Source organism: Pseudophryne corroboree, chromosome 1 (assembly GCF_028390025.1).
Source record: "Pseudophryne corroboree isolate aPseCor3 chromosome 1, aPseCor3.hap2, whole genome shotgun sequence".
Classification (NCBI taxonomy): domain Eukaryota; kingdom Metazoa; phylum Chordata; class Amphibia; order Anura; family Myobatrachidae; genus Pseudophryne; species Pseudophryne corroboree.
Genome location: NC_086444.1, coordinates 797,604,892 through 797,620,249, shown reverse-complemented (window position 1 = coordinate 797,620,249; position 15,358 = coordinate 797,604,892). Strand labels below are relative to the sequence as shown.

At 45.0% G+C, this 15,358-nt stretch overlaps 1 protein-coding gene across 1 annotated transcript in view; it reads right to left on the bottom strand.

The window, feature by feature from the left end:
• LRIT3 (leucine rich repeat, Ig-like and transmembrane domains 3) overlaps positions 1 to 14,811 on the bottom strand; it is a 136,121-nt gene extending 121,310 nt beyond the window's left edge. Inside the window, exons 1-2 of the mRNA XM_063918822.1 lie at positions 14,696 to 14,811; positions 12,698 to 13,170 (exon numbers count right to left, since the gene is read on the bottom strand). Coding sequence (XP_063774892.1) covers positions 12,698 to 13,170; positions 14,696 to 14,811 — 589 coding nt within the window. The remainder of the gene's footprint in view (positions 1 to 12,697; positions 13,171 to 14,695) is intronic.
• Positions 14,812 to 15,358: the final 547 nt, after the last annotated feature.

Genomic DNA, 15,358 nt, shown 5'->3' with positions numbered 1-15,358 from the left:
TAATCCTCCACCATTCTTTCAATGGGGAGAGAATCATATGCAGTGACAGTAGACGACATGTCCGTAATCGTTGTCAGGTCCTTCAGTCCGGACCAGATGTCAGCATCAGCAGTCGTTCCAGACTGCCCTGCATCACCGCCAGCGGGTGGGCTCGGAATTCTGAGCCTTTTCCTCGCACCCACAGTTGCGGGAGAATGTGAAGGAGGAGATGTTGACAGGTCGCGTTTCGCTTGACTTGACAATTTTGTCACCAGCAGTTCTTTGAACCCCAGCAGACTTGTGTCTGCCGGAAAGAGAGATCCAAGGTAGGTTTTAAATCTAGGATCGAGCACGGTGGCCAAAATGTAGTGCTCTGATTTCAACAGATTGACCACCTGTGAATCCTTGTTAAGCGAATTAAGGGCTCCATCCACAAGTCCCACATGCCTAGCGGAATCGCTCTGTGTTAGCTCCTCCTTCAATGTCTCCAGCTTCTTCTGCAAAAGCCTGATGAGGGGAATGACCTGACTCAGGCTGGCAGTGTCTGAACTGACTTCACGTGTGGCAAGTTCAAAAGGTTGCAGAACCTTGCACAACGTTGAAATCATTCTCCACTGCGCTTGAGACAGGTGCATTCCACCTCCTATATCGTGCTCAGTTGTATAGGCTTGAATGGCCTTTTGCTGCTCCTCCAACCTCTGAAGCATATAGAGGGTTGAATTCCACCTCGTTACCACTTCTTGCTTCAGATGATGGCAGGGCAGGTTCAGGCGTTTTTGGTGGTGCTCCAGTCTTCTGTACGTGGTGCCTGAACGCCGAAAGTGTCCCGCAATTCTTCTGGCCACCGACAGCATCTCTTGCACGCCCCTCTCGTTTTTTAAATAATTCTGCACCACCAAATTCAAGGTATGTGCAAAACATGGGACGTGCTGGAATTTGCCCATATTTAATGCACACACAATATTGCTGGCGTTGTCCGATGCCACAAATCCACAGGAGAGTCCAATTGGGGTAAGCCATTCTGCGATGATCTTCCTCAGTTGCCGTAAAAGGTTTTTAGCTGTGTGCGTATTCTGGAAAGCGGTGATACAAAGCGTAGCCTGCCTAGGAAAGAGTTGGCGTTTGTGAGATGCTGCTACTGGTGCCGCTGCTGCTGTTCTTGCGGCGGGAGTCCATACATCTACCCAGTGGGCTGTCACAGTCATATAGTCCTGAGCCTGCCCTGCTCCACTTGTCCACATGTCCGTGGTTAAGTGGACATTGGGTACAACTGCATTTTTTAGGACACTGGTGAGTCTTTTTCTGAGGTCTGTGTACATTTTCGGTATCGCCTGCCTAGAGAAATGGAACCTAGGTGGTATTTGGTACCGGGGACACAGTACCTCCAACAAGTCTCTAGTTGCCTCTGCAGTAATGATGGATACTGGAACCACGTTTCTCACCGCCCAGGATGCCAAGGCCTCAGTTATCCGCTTTGCAGCAGGATGATTGCTGTGATATTTCATCTTCCTTGCAAAGGACTGTTGGACAGTCAATTGCTTGGTGGAAGTAGTAAAAGTGGTCTTACGAGTACGACTTCCCCTCTGGGATGACCATCGACTCCCAGCAGCAACAACAGCAGCGCCAGCAGCAGTAGGCGTTACACGCAAGGATGCATCGGAGGAATCCCAGGCAGGAGAGGACTCGTCAGAATTGCCAGTGACATGGCCTGCAGGACTATTGGCATTCCTGGGGAAGGAGGAAATTGACACTGAGGGAGTTGGTGGGGTGGTTTGCGTGAGCTTGGTTACAAGAGGAATGGATTTACTGGTCAGTGGACTGCTTCCGCTGTCGCCCAAAGTTTTTGAACTTGTCACTGACTTATGATGAATGCGCTGCAGGTGACGTATAAGGGAGGATGTTCCGAGGTGGTTAACGTCCTTACCCCTACTTATTACAGCTTGACAAAGGCAACACACGGCTTGACAAATGTTGTCCGCATTTCTGTTGAAATACTTCCACACCGATGAGCTGATTTTTTTGGTATTTTCACCAGGCATGTCAATGGCCCTATTCCTCCCACGGACAACAGGTGTCTCCCCGGGTGACTGACTTAAACAAACCACCTCACCATCAGAATCCTCCTGGTCAATTTTCTCCCCAGCGCCAGCAACACCCATATCCTCCTCATCCTGGTGTACTTCAACACTGACATCTTCAATCTGACTATCAGGAACTGGACTGCGGGTGCTCCTTCCAGCACTTGCAGGGGGCGTGCAAATGGTGGAAGGCGCATGCTCTTCACGTCCAGTGTTGGGAAGGTCAGGCATCGCAAACGACACAATTGGACTCTCCTTGTGGATTTGTGATTTCGAAGAACGCACAGTTCTTTGCTGTGCTTTTGCCAGCTTGAGTCTTTTCATTTTTCTAGCGAGAGGCTGAGTGCTTCCATCCTCATGTGAAGCTGAACCACTAGCCATGAACATAGGCCAGGGCCTCAGCCGTTCCTTGCCACTCCGTGTGGTAAATGGCATATTGGCAAGTTTACGCTTCTCCTCTAACAATTTTATTTTAGATTTTTGAGTCCTTTTTTTACTGATATTTGGTGTTTTGGATTTTACATGCTCTGTACTATGACATTGGGCATCGGCCTTGGCAGACGACGTTGCTGGCAATTCATCGTCTCGGCCATGACTAGTGGCAGCAGCTTCAGCACGAGGTGGAAGTCGATCTTGATCTTTCCCTATTTTTGGAACCTCAACATTTTTGTTCTCCATATTTTAATAGGCACAACTAAAAGGCACCTCAGGTAAACAATGGAGATGGATGGATACTAGTATACTTATGGATGGACGAGCGACTGCCGACACAGAGGTAGCTACAGCCGTGGACTACCGTACTGCGTCTGCTGCTAATATAGACTGGATGATAATGATATAAAATATATATATATATCACTACTGCAGCCGGACAGGTATATATTATATAATGACGGACCTGCTGGACACTGTCAGCAGCACTGCAGACTCCTAAAGTAAGCTACTAGTAGTATCAAGAAGATAGAAAAAAAAAAACACCACAGGTAGGTGGTATACAATTATGGATGGACGAGCGACTGCCGACACAGAGGTAGCTACAGCCGTGGACTACCGTACTGCGTCTGCTGCTAATATAGACTGGATGATAATGATATAAAAAATATATATATATATCACTACTGCAGCCAGACAGGTATATATTATATAATGACGGACCTGCTGGACACTGTCAGCAGCACTGCAGACTCCTAAAGTAAGCTACTAGTAGTATCAAGAAGATAGAAAAAAAAACAAAACACCACAGGTAGGTGGTATACAATTATGGATGGACGAGCGACTGCCGACACAGAGGTAGCTACAGCCGTGGACTACCGTACTGCGTCTGCTGCTAATATAGACTGGATGATAATGATATAAAAAATATATATATATTTCACTACTGCAGCCGGACAGGTATATATTATATAATGACGGACCTGCTGGACACTGTCAGCAGCACTGCAGACTCCTAAAGTAAGCTACTAGTAGTATCAAGAAGATAGAAAGAAAAAAAAAACACCACAGGTAGGTGGTATACAATTATGGATGGACGAGCGACTCCCGACACAGAGGTAGCTACAGCCGTGGACTACCGTACTGCGTCTGCTGCTAATATAGACTGGATGATAATGATATAAAAAATATATATATATATCACTACTGCAGCCGGACAGGTATATATTATATAATGACGGACCTGCTGGACACTGTCAGCAGCACTACAGACTCCTAAAGTAAGCTACTAGTAGTATCAAGAAGATAGAAAAAAACAAAAGCACCACAGGTAGGTGGTATACAATTATGGATGGACGAGAGACTGCCGACACAGAGGTAGCTACAGCCGTGGACTACCGTACTGCGTCTGCTGCTAATATAGACTGGATGATAATGATATAAAAAATATATATATATATCACTACTGCAGCCGGACAGGTATATATTATATAATGACGGACCTGCTGGACACTGTCAGCAGCACTGCAGACTCCTAAAGTAAGCTACTAGTAGTATCAAGAAGATAGAAAAAAAAAAAACACCACAGGTAGGTGGCATACAATTATGGATGGACGAGCGACTGCCGACACAGAGGTAGCTACAGCCGTGGACTACCGTACTGCGTCTGCTGCTAATATAGACTGGATGATAATGATATAAAAAATATATATATATCACTACTGCAGCCGGACAGGTATATATTATATAATTAATGACGGACCTGCTGGACACTGTCAGCAGAATGCGTTTATAGAATAAAAACACCACACGACGAGTGTTTAACTTTTTCAGGCAGACAATCACAATATACTGGTGGTCAGACAGTGGTCACTGGTCAGTCACACTGGCAGTGGCACTCTGGCAGCAAAAGTGTGCACTGTTAAATAATATGTACTCCTGCTACTGCTCCCCAGTCTCCCCCACAATTAAGCTGTGTGAGCACTGAGCACTCAGCACAGTCAGATATACATAGATGATGCAGCACACTGAGGCTGAGCACAGATATGGTATACTGTTACTGTGTCACTGTGTATCGTTTTTTTTCAGGCAGAGAACGGATTATATTAAATAATAATATAATAAAAAAACTGCACTGGTGGTCACTGGTCAATCACTAGTAAACTCTGCACTCTCTGAGTACTCCTAAGCTCCAGTAAATCAAGTGTCTCACTCTCACTCTCTCTCTTCTAATCTAAATGGAGAGGACGCCAGCCACGTCCTCTCCCTATGAATCTCAATGCACGTGTGAAAATGGCGGCGACGCGCGGCTCCTTATATAGAATCCGAGTCTCGCGATAGAATACGAGCCTCGCGAGAATCCGACAGCGGGATGATGACGTTCGGGCGCGCTCGGGTTAGCCGAGCAAGGCGGGAAGATCCGAGTCTGCCTCGGACCCGTGTAAAAAGCGTGAAGTTCGGGGGGGTTCGGTTTCCGAGAAACCGAACCCGCTCATCACTACTTTTTACTTCAAAGGAGGAGCCCTAAGGACAGCGAGAAGCTAAACAAGGAGACCTAGGGCCCTTTGGAATAAAGTCAGCCTATACCTGCAAGCCTTACATATTTAACATACAGCGGGTGGAGCTTGGCCTGTCGTCCCAGCATTTACAGCACTGAACTGGATGCATCAGAGGCGGGACGGGGCAGAGAAGAATGCAGATTATTCTCCTCAGTGCCAGCTTTTTGACAGCATCAATCCGGGAAAGGCCTGCCTGGAGATGCGGCCTGACAAAGATTGGCAATGGTGGGAGGAGCATATCCTGTTGTAAGTCCAATTGCTGATCTTCTGTGATAAACTAACCAGTTAACTTTGGGTATATCCCATTGTCCAGAAAATAAGGCACAGAGACTACAGATACCCGTACAATAATATTAGTTTATTGCTTTGGTGTGTTCTCAGGCAGTTTCATGGAGGGGCACTTTGATGCTATCAGTTCTCAACAACACCCTACCACAAGTTAGTCTATTTTAAAAGCAGTATTACATTTGCTTAAATACTAGCGCTTTTCATGTCTTTGTGATTATACTTGAAATTCTGTAGGGAAGCCCGGGTATTCAGCTAGTCATTTATAAAGGGCTTTTTACTGCTGCATGAATATACGCGGAATAGACTCAGAAGTCTCAGAGGTAAAATGAACACACACATACTCCAGCAACATATTAATATTCAGAAATGAATGAGATTCTAATTACTCAACTGTAAGACTCCCTATATAAGGGGTTTCTGTAATGCTGGATATCCCTCTCCTGACAGAGGTGCTCATTAGCATAGAAACATGTTGACCAGCACTGTGACATGGTCCAGAGATCTCGCTGTATCAGACACAGCTAGGACTGAACGGCTATTGCCGCTGCCGCAAAGCTCTCTACTATAAGATTCGAAATCTTATGGACAGTTAAGAAGATATATCAAGCCTTGGAGAAAGTGGAGAGAGATAAAGTACCAACCAATGAACTTCTGTCATTTTACAGGCTGTGCTAGAAAAATGACAGGAGCAGATTGGTTGGCACTTTATCTCTCTCCGAGAGGGTGCAAATACAGGAGACAATTGAAGGTGGTCGCCTCAGCACGCCAGCGGTGAATGGGGCACCCTGACCGTCCCCAGTGTACTGTACTTTGAACAGAGATCCCTTAAATACCTGCTGCAGGACACGGGTGTCCTAATATGAATTTATGGTCAATTAATTACTTTATCTGAAGTAAAATATAGGAATACACCCCCATAGGCAGCCTATGGTACAAACACGTGGGTAACCTTAAACCCAAAGGGAGATGCTGATAAAGGAAATAGTGGGTAATAACCAATGACTCCAAAGTGTAGAAAAGTTAAATAAAAACAAAGTACTTCTTTTTCTGTGGCTCTTAGTCTCAATATTTTTTTTTCTTGCATGGGGTGGTAGGGTTTTTATGTCGTGTTTATGTCTATTGCTGAATTGAGCTTATTTACAATATTTTATGTATAAAAAAAATCTCAATCTTTTGTGGCAATATTCTGTTTTACCTTTCTACCCATATGCACAAAAAACCTATTTATTGAGATCAAGTGCCGCAAGAGAGAAGTACTTTGTTTTTATTTCATTTATCTATGGTTTGGCGCTATAGGTAATTACTTTATCTGCTGTGAACTTATGACATCCTCAAACTCACTAATTGATAGATGGTACTACAATCTATCAATTATCCGATGAACTGTGGACATTACTATTTGATATTTACTGCTACTCATGAATACCGGACATTTTAGATATGTTATACATATTTTGTTATAGTGATATATTGCATGCATGATGAATGAGAATGTCTTTCGTTTATTAATATCCATCAATTGTTTGTGTATGTTAACAAAGTGTAGATGAATTTTACCTCTGGGCTATATTCTATTTATAATGTAATGATAACGTCTATATTATAAAATGAGCAGCACTAATAACAAGGAATGTACATTATAACATTGTCAAGAACGAGAGATTCTGTATGACTTAAGCTAGTGAAATACTGAATGTTTTCATTGTATTGACGTTGATACCCAGTTGGATACATAGTAAACACTAAAGATACATTGTTGTGTGCCAATGAAGAATAATACTAATTCTTTGGTGGTGCGTTGTGTTAATACATTTTGTTAAATTAAAGAAAAATGCATTTTAAAAAAAATAGAGTTTATTTTTATATATATATATATATATATATATATATATATATACATACATATATATATATACATATATTTATTGATGTTGTGAGGACTAGTGAGCTTGCTATGGTGAGTGCTGAATTCTCTATTTTGTATATATACATATATATATATATATATATATAGTGGCTCACTCTGAACTCCTGACAGGAAGCAGGCTAAATGCTGACACTCTGCAAGGAATAAGGGGGTTATTCAGATTTGTTAGTAAACAAAAAAAGTAATCAAATGGGTAACATTATGTTGCACTGCAGGGGGGGGGGGGGGCAGATGTAACATGTGCAGTGAGATTCAGATTTAGGGCCTAATTCAGACCTGATAGCTGTGCTGCAAATTTGCAGAGGTCTGCGATCAGATAGTCGCCGCCCAGGGAGAGTGAAAACCCACCCCATGCAAGTGTGCGAATGCAAAACTTCGCCAGACAGCGGACAGCTGCAAATCCACCTGCCCCACTTCAATCGCAACTCACTCACCATCTCATGATCTTTCCAGTCTGTGCAGTCTGTACGTTTTCAAGCTCAGGAAAGCAAAACTTTCTGGAGCTTGTACCCAGTGGCGTAACTACTGCCCCCGCAGACCTCGCGGTTGCTTGGGGGCGAGGGGCTGCGGGGGCGCCACTGACTTTGCACAGATTGACATGCGGACGAGCATCCGCATGTCAACCTGCGGTCTCCCTCCCTGCTGTAAGGACTTGGAGGGACACGGAGCGCACAGCGCGTCTCTCCTGTGTCTCTCCTGGCTCTCCCCCGGCCGGTCTAATAAAGGAAGTGCCGTTCGTGAGCTCTGATTGGCTCACGAACCGGCACTTCCTTTATTAGACCGGCCGGGGGAGAGCCAGGAGAGACGCGCTATGCGCTCCGTGTCCCTCCAACACAAAGGTGCGGGGGGGGGGGGGGGGGAGCAGGCACCTGGCACTGGGGGGCATATACCTGGCACTGTGGGGGAAGATCTGGCACTGGGGGCATATACCTGGCACTGTGGGGGTAGATCTGGCACTGGGGGCATATACCTGGCACTGGGGGGCATATACCTGGCACTGTGGGGGAAGATCTGGCACTGGGGGCATATACCTGGCACTGGGGGCATATACCTGGCACTGTGGGGGTAGATCTGGCACTGGGGGCATATACCTGGCACTGGGGGCATATACCTGGCACTGTGGGCATATACCTGGCACTGGGGGCATATACCTGGCACTGTGGGGGAAGATCTGGCACTGGGGGCATATACCTGGCACTGGGGGCATATACCTGGCACTGTGGGGGAAGATCTGGCACTGGGGGCATATACCTGGCACTGTGGGGGAATATCTGGCACTGGGGGCATATACTTGGCACTGTGGGGGAATATCTGGCACTGGGGGCATATACCTGGCACTGTGGGGGAATATTTGGCACTGGGGGGGAGCAGGCACTGAGGGGGCATATGTGGCACTGTGGGGGAAGATCTGGCACTGGGGGCATATACCTGGCACTGGGGGCATATACCTGGCACTGGGGGAAGATCTGGCACTGGGGGCATAAACCTGGCACTGGGGGCATATACCTGGCACTGTGGGGGAAGATCTGGCACTGGGGGCATATACCTGGCACTGGGGGCATATACCTGGCACTGTGGGGGAAGATCTGGCACTGGGGGCATATACCTGGCACTGTGGGGGAATATCTGGCACAGGGGGCATATACCTGGCACTGTGGGGGAGCAGGCACTGAGGGGGCATATGTGGCACTGTGGAGGAATATTTGGCACTGGGGGTAGCAGGCACTGAGGGGGCATATGTGGCACTGGGGGAGGGGTATATTTGGCACTGGGGGCATGTACCTGGCACTGGGGGCATATACCTGGCACTGTGGGGGAATATCTGGCACTGGGGGCATATGTGGCACTGGGAGCACGGCACTAGCAACAAGCACTACCCCCTAGCAACGAGCATGACACCCAGTGCATGAAACCCCTGGCAACGAGCATGACACCCTGAGCATGAAAACCCCTGGCACCATGCATGGAACCAAGAGCATGAAACCCCTGGCAACGAGCAGGTAATTTAAAAGTAATTAGAAGCCTTACTGTAGGACTTAATGTGTAATGGGCATTACGGTGTGTAGCAAAATGTATCACGGACATTGCGGTGTGTGTCATAATGTGTCGGGCATTACGGTGTGTTGTATACTATATCACGGGCATTGTGGTATGTGGTATAATGTCTCAGGATCATTGTGGTGTGTGTCATACTGTGTCACAGACATTGTATGTGCTATAATATATCAGGGGCATTGCAGTGTGTAGCATAATGTATAACGGGCATTGCGATTCCTGTCATAATGTGTCACAGGCATTACGGTGTGTGGCATAATGTGTCGGGGGCATTACAGTGTGTGCATATTGTGTCATGTGCATTGTTGTGTGTGGCATAATGGCTAAGGGCCATTGCAGTATGTGGAATAATGTATACTGGGCATTATTATAAGGAGGAAAAATGACAAATAATGTAAGGGGCATGAATCAGGATTATTTTTCTTTCCTGTGGTGGCTAACGTCTGGGCGTGCAGGTTGCAAAACTGGGGTATAAGGTAGTCTTTTCCTGCAATACCACGCCCCTTTACGTGAAGCCACGCCCATTTTAACGAAGCCACACCCCTTTTGGCGGCGCGCGCCTACGGCGCGCACATATTTGTCCCTTTGCTAATGCCAATTATGGGGGGTATGGGGGGGGGGGGGGGGCGCCGAAGGATTTTTTGGCTTGGGGGAGGAAAATTTCTAGTTACGCCACTGCTTGTACCCAGTAGGTAATGTCATCTATAGAGGGTGGTCTTCAGTATGCCGGCGGTCGGGCTCCCGGCGACCAGCATACCGGTGCCGGGAGCCCGACAGCCGGCATACCGACACTTATTCTCCCTCGTGGGGGTCCACGACCCCCCTGGAGGGAGAATAAAATAGTGTGGCGCGCGTAGCGCGCCACCGTGCCCGTAGCGTGGCGAGCGCAGCGAGCCCGCAAGGGGCTCATTTGCGCTCGCCTCACTGTCGGTAAGCCAGCGGCCGGCCTCCCGGCGCCGGTATGCTGGTCGCCGGGAGGCCGGCCGCCGGCAGATCGTAGTGAACCCATCTATAGATGGTGTTGGCTAATAGAGGCCTAATAGAAGCCTATGGGCTTCTTACCACAGACTTCCCTCCAGTAGGCTCCTTCCCAGTGTCTCCTGCAGCTCGTGCATGCGCTGGTCAATGGCCATGCATGTACAGAAGTACTCTTCCAATAACAGCTGTCCTTTGCAATTTTAATCTATTTGTACATGCATATGGCATTGTTAAACGCCTCTATGCGTGTGATTAGTGGCAGGATGTATTGCATTCAATATGTGTGCTGCATCCCGCCCAGAGAGAGATCTCCAGGCAGCACTGGGGACAACAGCTAGTTAACAATATAGATGGCCTACAGGTATATTTCCAAAGCTCAGTCCTAATAGGCTTCATTTTTGGAAACAGAGTTACACTAGATCAGAAGTATTCATTACTGGCTGACACATTTTAAAGATCCACAGGTGGGGCTAAATTTTTTCAATTGTGATTTGGAAAAACATGCAACGTTAGGGTTCCATGAAGACGGGCGTTATCCTATTAGCTGCAGTAAATTACTGCAGCTAATTACCACATCCGTGGCTATGCAGTTAGCCCCGATGCCAACACTTATCCGTGATTTATTTCACCTGGGGAGATAAAATTAAATCCTGATAAAGGGATGCAGTTAACATCCTGGCTGTCGGGATCCCGGCTGCCGAAATACTGACACCGAAATCCTGACACCTGGGGGCAATTCAGATCTGATCGCTGGCCTGCTAATTTTGCTGTCCTGCGATCAGATAGTCGCCGCCTCCAGGGGGAGTGTAAATTTGCTGTGCAAGTGTGTGATCCTATGTGTATGCAGAGCTGCTAAAATCCAGTATGTGCAGTGTGTGCGCAGTCCAGGACTTACTCCTCCAGTGCAATGAGAACAGGCTGATCGGGGGCTGACGTCAGACACCCTCCCTGAAAATGCTTGGTAATGCCTGCGTTTTACCGGACACTCCCTGTAAACGCTTAGTTGCTACCCACAAACAGCCTCTTCCTGTCAATCTCCTTGCGAACACCCGTGTGAATGGATTTTTTGCACCATCCCATCGCTGACCGGCGATGCCCGTTGTTGTTGTCCGACATGCATGCGGTGCATACACATGCGCAGTTAATATCTGATCACCCTCTGTGTGAAAACGATCAGATCTGAATTACCCACAAAATCCTGACAATGGAAATTCTTCAGCATCAAAATACCAACGTTGAAACTCTGACAGCCAGGATCCCAACCATTGTAAGTATAGCCACAGACTGCTCGCTACTGCCAGAGGGGGGGGTGGGGTAGATTTAGCCCACACCGGGGGGTTAGGGTTAGGCTGCAGGGGGTGAGGGTTAGTTTTAGGCTGCGGACAGGGTGGGGTTAGGGTTAGGCACCACCAGTGGAAGGTTAGGTTTAGGCACCAAGGGGGGACGGCTAAGGTTAGGCAGTGGGACGAGGGGGGGTAGGTTTAGGCCCCACCGGGGGGAGGTTAGGGTTAGGCACTAAGAGGGGAGGTTAGGGTTAGGCTGCAGGAAGGGAGGGCTAGGGGGTAGGGGACAGGGGTTACATTAGTTAAATCACCCCTGTCGGAATTTGATTCCTCTGGATGCCGGCTTCTGTGTTTTGACTGCCGTCATCCTGTCTGGCGGTCATTCATACCGAACCCCTGATAAGTATGCATTCCGTCCCTTATACTACATGTTGTGGCCACAAGTCTAGTACAATGGTATTATATACTACTGCTATTGTGCTCATGATTGAATCCACTGCCAGGGAGGGGGGTTATGGGTAACTGGAATCCTACCAGCATTTTCCCATGACTTCATATAGTAACTTTCTGCACGCATGTATTCGTTTTTTTACAAAGAAGCTGTAGCTTTATAAGATTACTATTTTAGTACCTGAAATATCATGCATTAGGTAATTCTAAAATATTCAATAAAGATAAGTGTACAGATATGTGTTCTGTAGAAAATAAGTGTTAATTACTTGTCTTAATTTGTAGTTGTTCTGCAGCTAGCCATAAATGACCCTGCCGCTCAGCATAACATCAAAGTGACAAGATCATTTTCCTATTTGGGCCAACTGAAAAAATCCAACAATTTGGAGACTGGACGGAACTTGGCCGAATCACGGGAAAATGATAACACTGCATGCATAGGTTGCAACAGTCATCTCCCAAGCACATTTTCCAACACGCCTAATAATTATAGTATTCATTTTGATACTTATATTATAGCCATATTGGATATTACACATGTATTGGAAGCTATATGTATTTGGGCAAAAGAAAATATTAAACCTTGACATTACTTGAAATGAACCCTCTAAATAAACTTTCAATTAGAAAATCTTTATGCAACCTGTGGGGGATATTTCCCAAACTTACCCAGTATAACTCGCTGTGGAAGTAAATCTGTGCTCCTGTGTGCTGGTTCTGAGAATAGCGGCCAGATGTCTAACAGGTCTGAAGGCAGAGAGGTGAGCTTATTGCTGGACACATCTAGGTATGTAATATTTTTTAGGTAACGTGCAGCCTCAGCTGGGATACTTGCAATCTTGTTGTTATGAAGGTCCAAGGTACGCAATCGAGGCATCTCTAATAAGGATTCCCATGGAAAAACAGATATCATGTTTCCATCCAGGCGTAATTCATGCAACTGTTTGAGATTGTAAAAGCTGCTAGAGTCAATGCTAGTAATACTGTTGTAGGTAATCCAAAGATATTTCAGATCAACTAGGTAATAAAAGGCTTCGGTGGGAATTCTCCGGATAACTGTCTTTTCTACTCGAAGCTTCGCAGTATCAACAGGAACATTGACAGGTATGTCAAACATGTCAGGATCATTGCAAAGAACAGTTCTGGGGTAATAAATAAATATCTTTATTAGGTTTCAAAATCTACAAAAAAATGGAAATAGTTAGATTACACCTACAGTATTGCCTAAAGTCAGCAGAGGCAGCCATTTTGTGAGCAGAACCAGTAATCCTGAGAAAGCAGCCAATCATTTTATTAGGAAACTAGTAATCATTTGAAATTACTAGGGGCAATATTTATGTCTTTTATTTGCTATATTATTTCATATAAGTGAACTTCACAGTATTTTGTACTACATTCTTATTTTCATGTAAATTGTTGAATCATTGCTCATAATTTTTCCAAAGCGCATTGATTGAAATAAAGGGCTAGATGTAATTCCGCCCCAGTTCGGCGGCTGTTCAGCCAGTATCCTGCACAGCTGCTGAACTTAGGTGGCATTACATCCCACCCACAATGTCTAAATTTGACTGAGGAAAGGGCAAATGATGGCTAAATTTATGCCTGTAAATGTCCCCTTTTTATGTATACTAAATGCAGTTCTCACTATATATTCTTATTCTCTGGGAGTAGTACTTTTGTATTTATTGCAGAATACTATTTAACAATTTTTATTTCGTTGTTCAAATATGACATTTTAAAGCAGAAATTAGAATTTTTCCAGCAAGGAATTTCCAAATTGATTTCATGGCCACAAATTTTTTGCTCTATTCTAAAGACTTTTTAAGATGACCTCATTAGCCAAGAGACCCTGGAGAGTATTTTAAAACTCTGGAAACAGAGATAAGTGAAATTGTGGAAGATTTTTGTAGGAGTTACACTTTGCTACAGATAGCTCATTTCTTTGAAATGTGACACCATATTTAAGTTTTGCTCTTATTTCATCTTTGCATGTAATGGCATCCTGCACTATACTTGTAAGTTCTGAATCCTACGTGTATATTTGGGTATAATAAAGAAAAATGTGGAACAAAAACGATGACTGGAACAAAAATCATGGGTGGAACAAAACTGCTATAATTTTATGTGCCAAATTCTGCCAGAGAAAAATGGAATAAGGTGAATATCCTGGCAAACATACTTTCAAATATTGCTCATCAATATCAATCAATAATTTGTCTACTTTGTAGTTTGTATTATTTTGATCATGTTTTGCTTATGTGTTAGTTTGATAGAGATGTTCTGGATTCTTCAGCTCCACCAACAACCACCTTATTTCTATAATCCAGCTCTGTGCATTTATATACTGCAAGCTGCAATAACTCTTATTTATAACGCTGTATAAGTTGCCAGAGTGCTGTATGCAGGTTACAGAAGGCCAAGGTAATACTATTTATAGTTAGAATTTCTTACAGTACACGTATTAGCATGACTTAGGTGATACACAAAAAATGTAGACGCTATAACAAAAAATAACTATCCTGGGAACTTTTAATTTTACTTACATGAGCAGAACAAGTATGTCTTATATTCTAAATAAATGCCCTAGGACATACCCTGTGCAAACCTTTAGGTGCAGTACACTGCATGTCTGCGTTATCCGAGTTTAAGTATCAAGAAAGCACCTACCTTGTTCCAGTGCCGTCACTTCTCCCGTGGAAAATACAAGTGCATTGTGATGGACAAAAGGCTTCAAGTTTACCAAAAATCTGTACTACAAGATAACAGCAAATGAATAGAAACATGTTTTTATGCTATTAGGAAGAAGTCAAGCAATTTTGACACTTCATTGTTTAAGCCACGCGAATATCATTCTGAGACAGGGAGCTAGAGTGGTATACCCTCATTTAGTAATAGAAGATTACATGAGATTAACGGAGATCTACAGTTACTTAACCTTCAAGTGTGTTCTTTAAGGGATTGCAGGGTCACAGTCTGCTGGTATTCCACACATACAGCCATACACGTAAGACACAGGGATATCTGGCAGGTGTTACTTTATCAAAATAGAGCTGTTCCAACTACTGTACAATAAAGTCCTGTAAATAAAGTTATTCAATATTTGTAATCACTGCCTAATATTGATAGTACCAAATTATTGTCATTGGTACTGAATATAGTATGTGCCGCGATTTCTGCCATAGCCGGATTAAGGGAGGGGTGACAGGGGCAGCCGTCCCTGGGGTTCCACAAATCAGGGTTCCCCACACACTGCCAGCTCACTGCAGTCCCTGTAGACCAGCTGGCAGCACTCTATATAATTCTGTAAATTGTGTTATATATACATATATA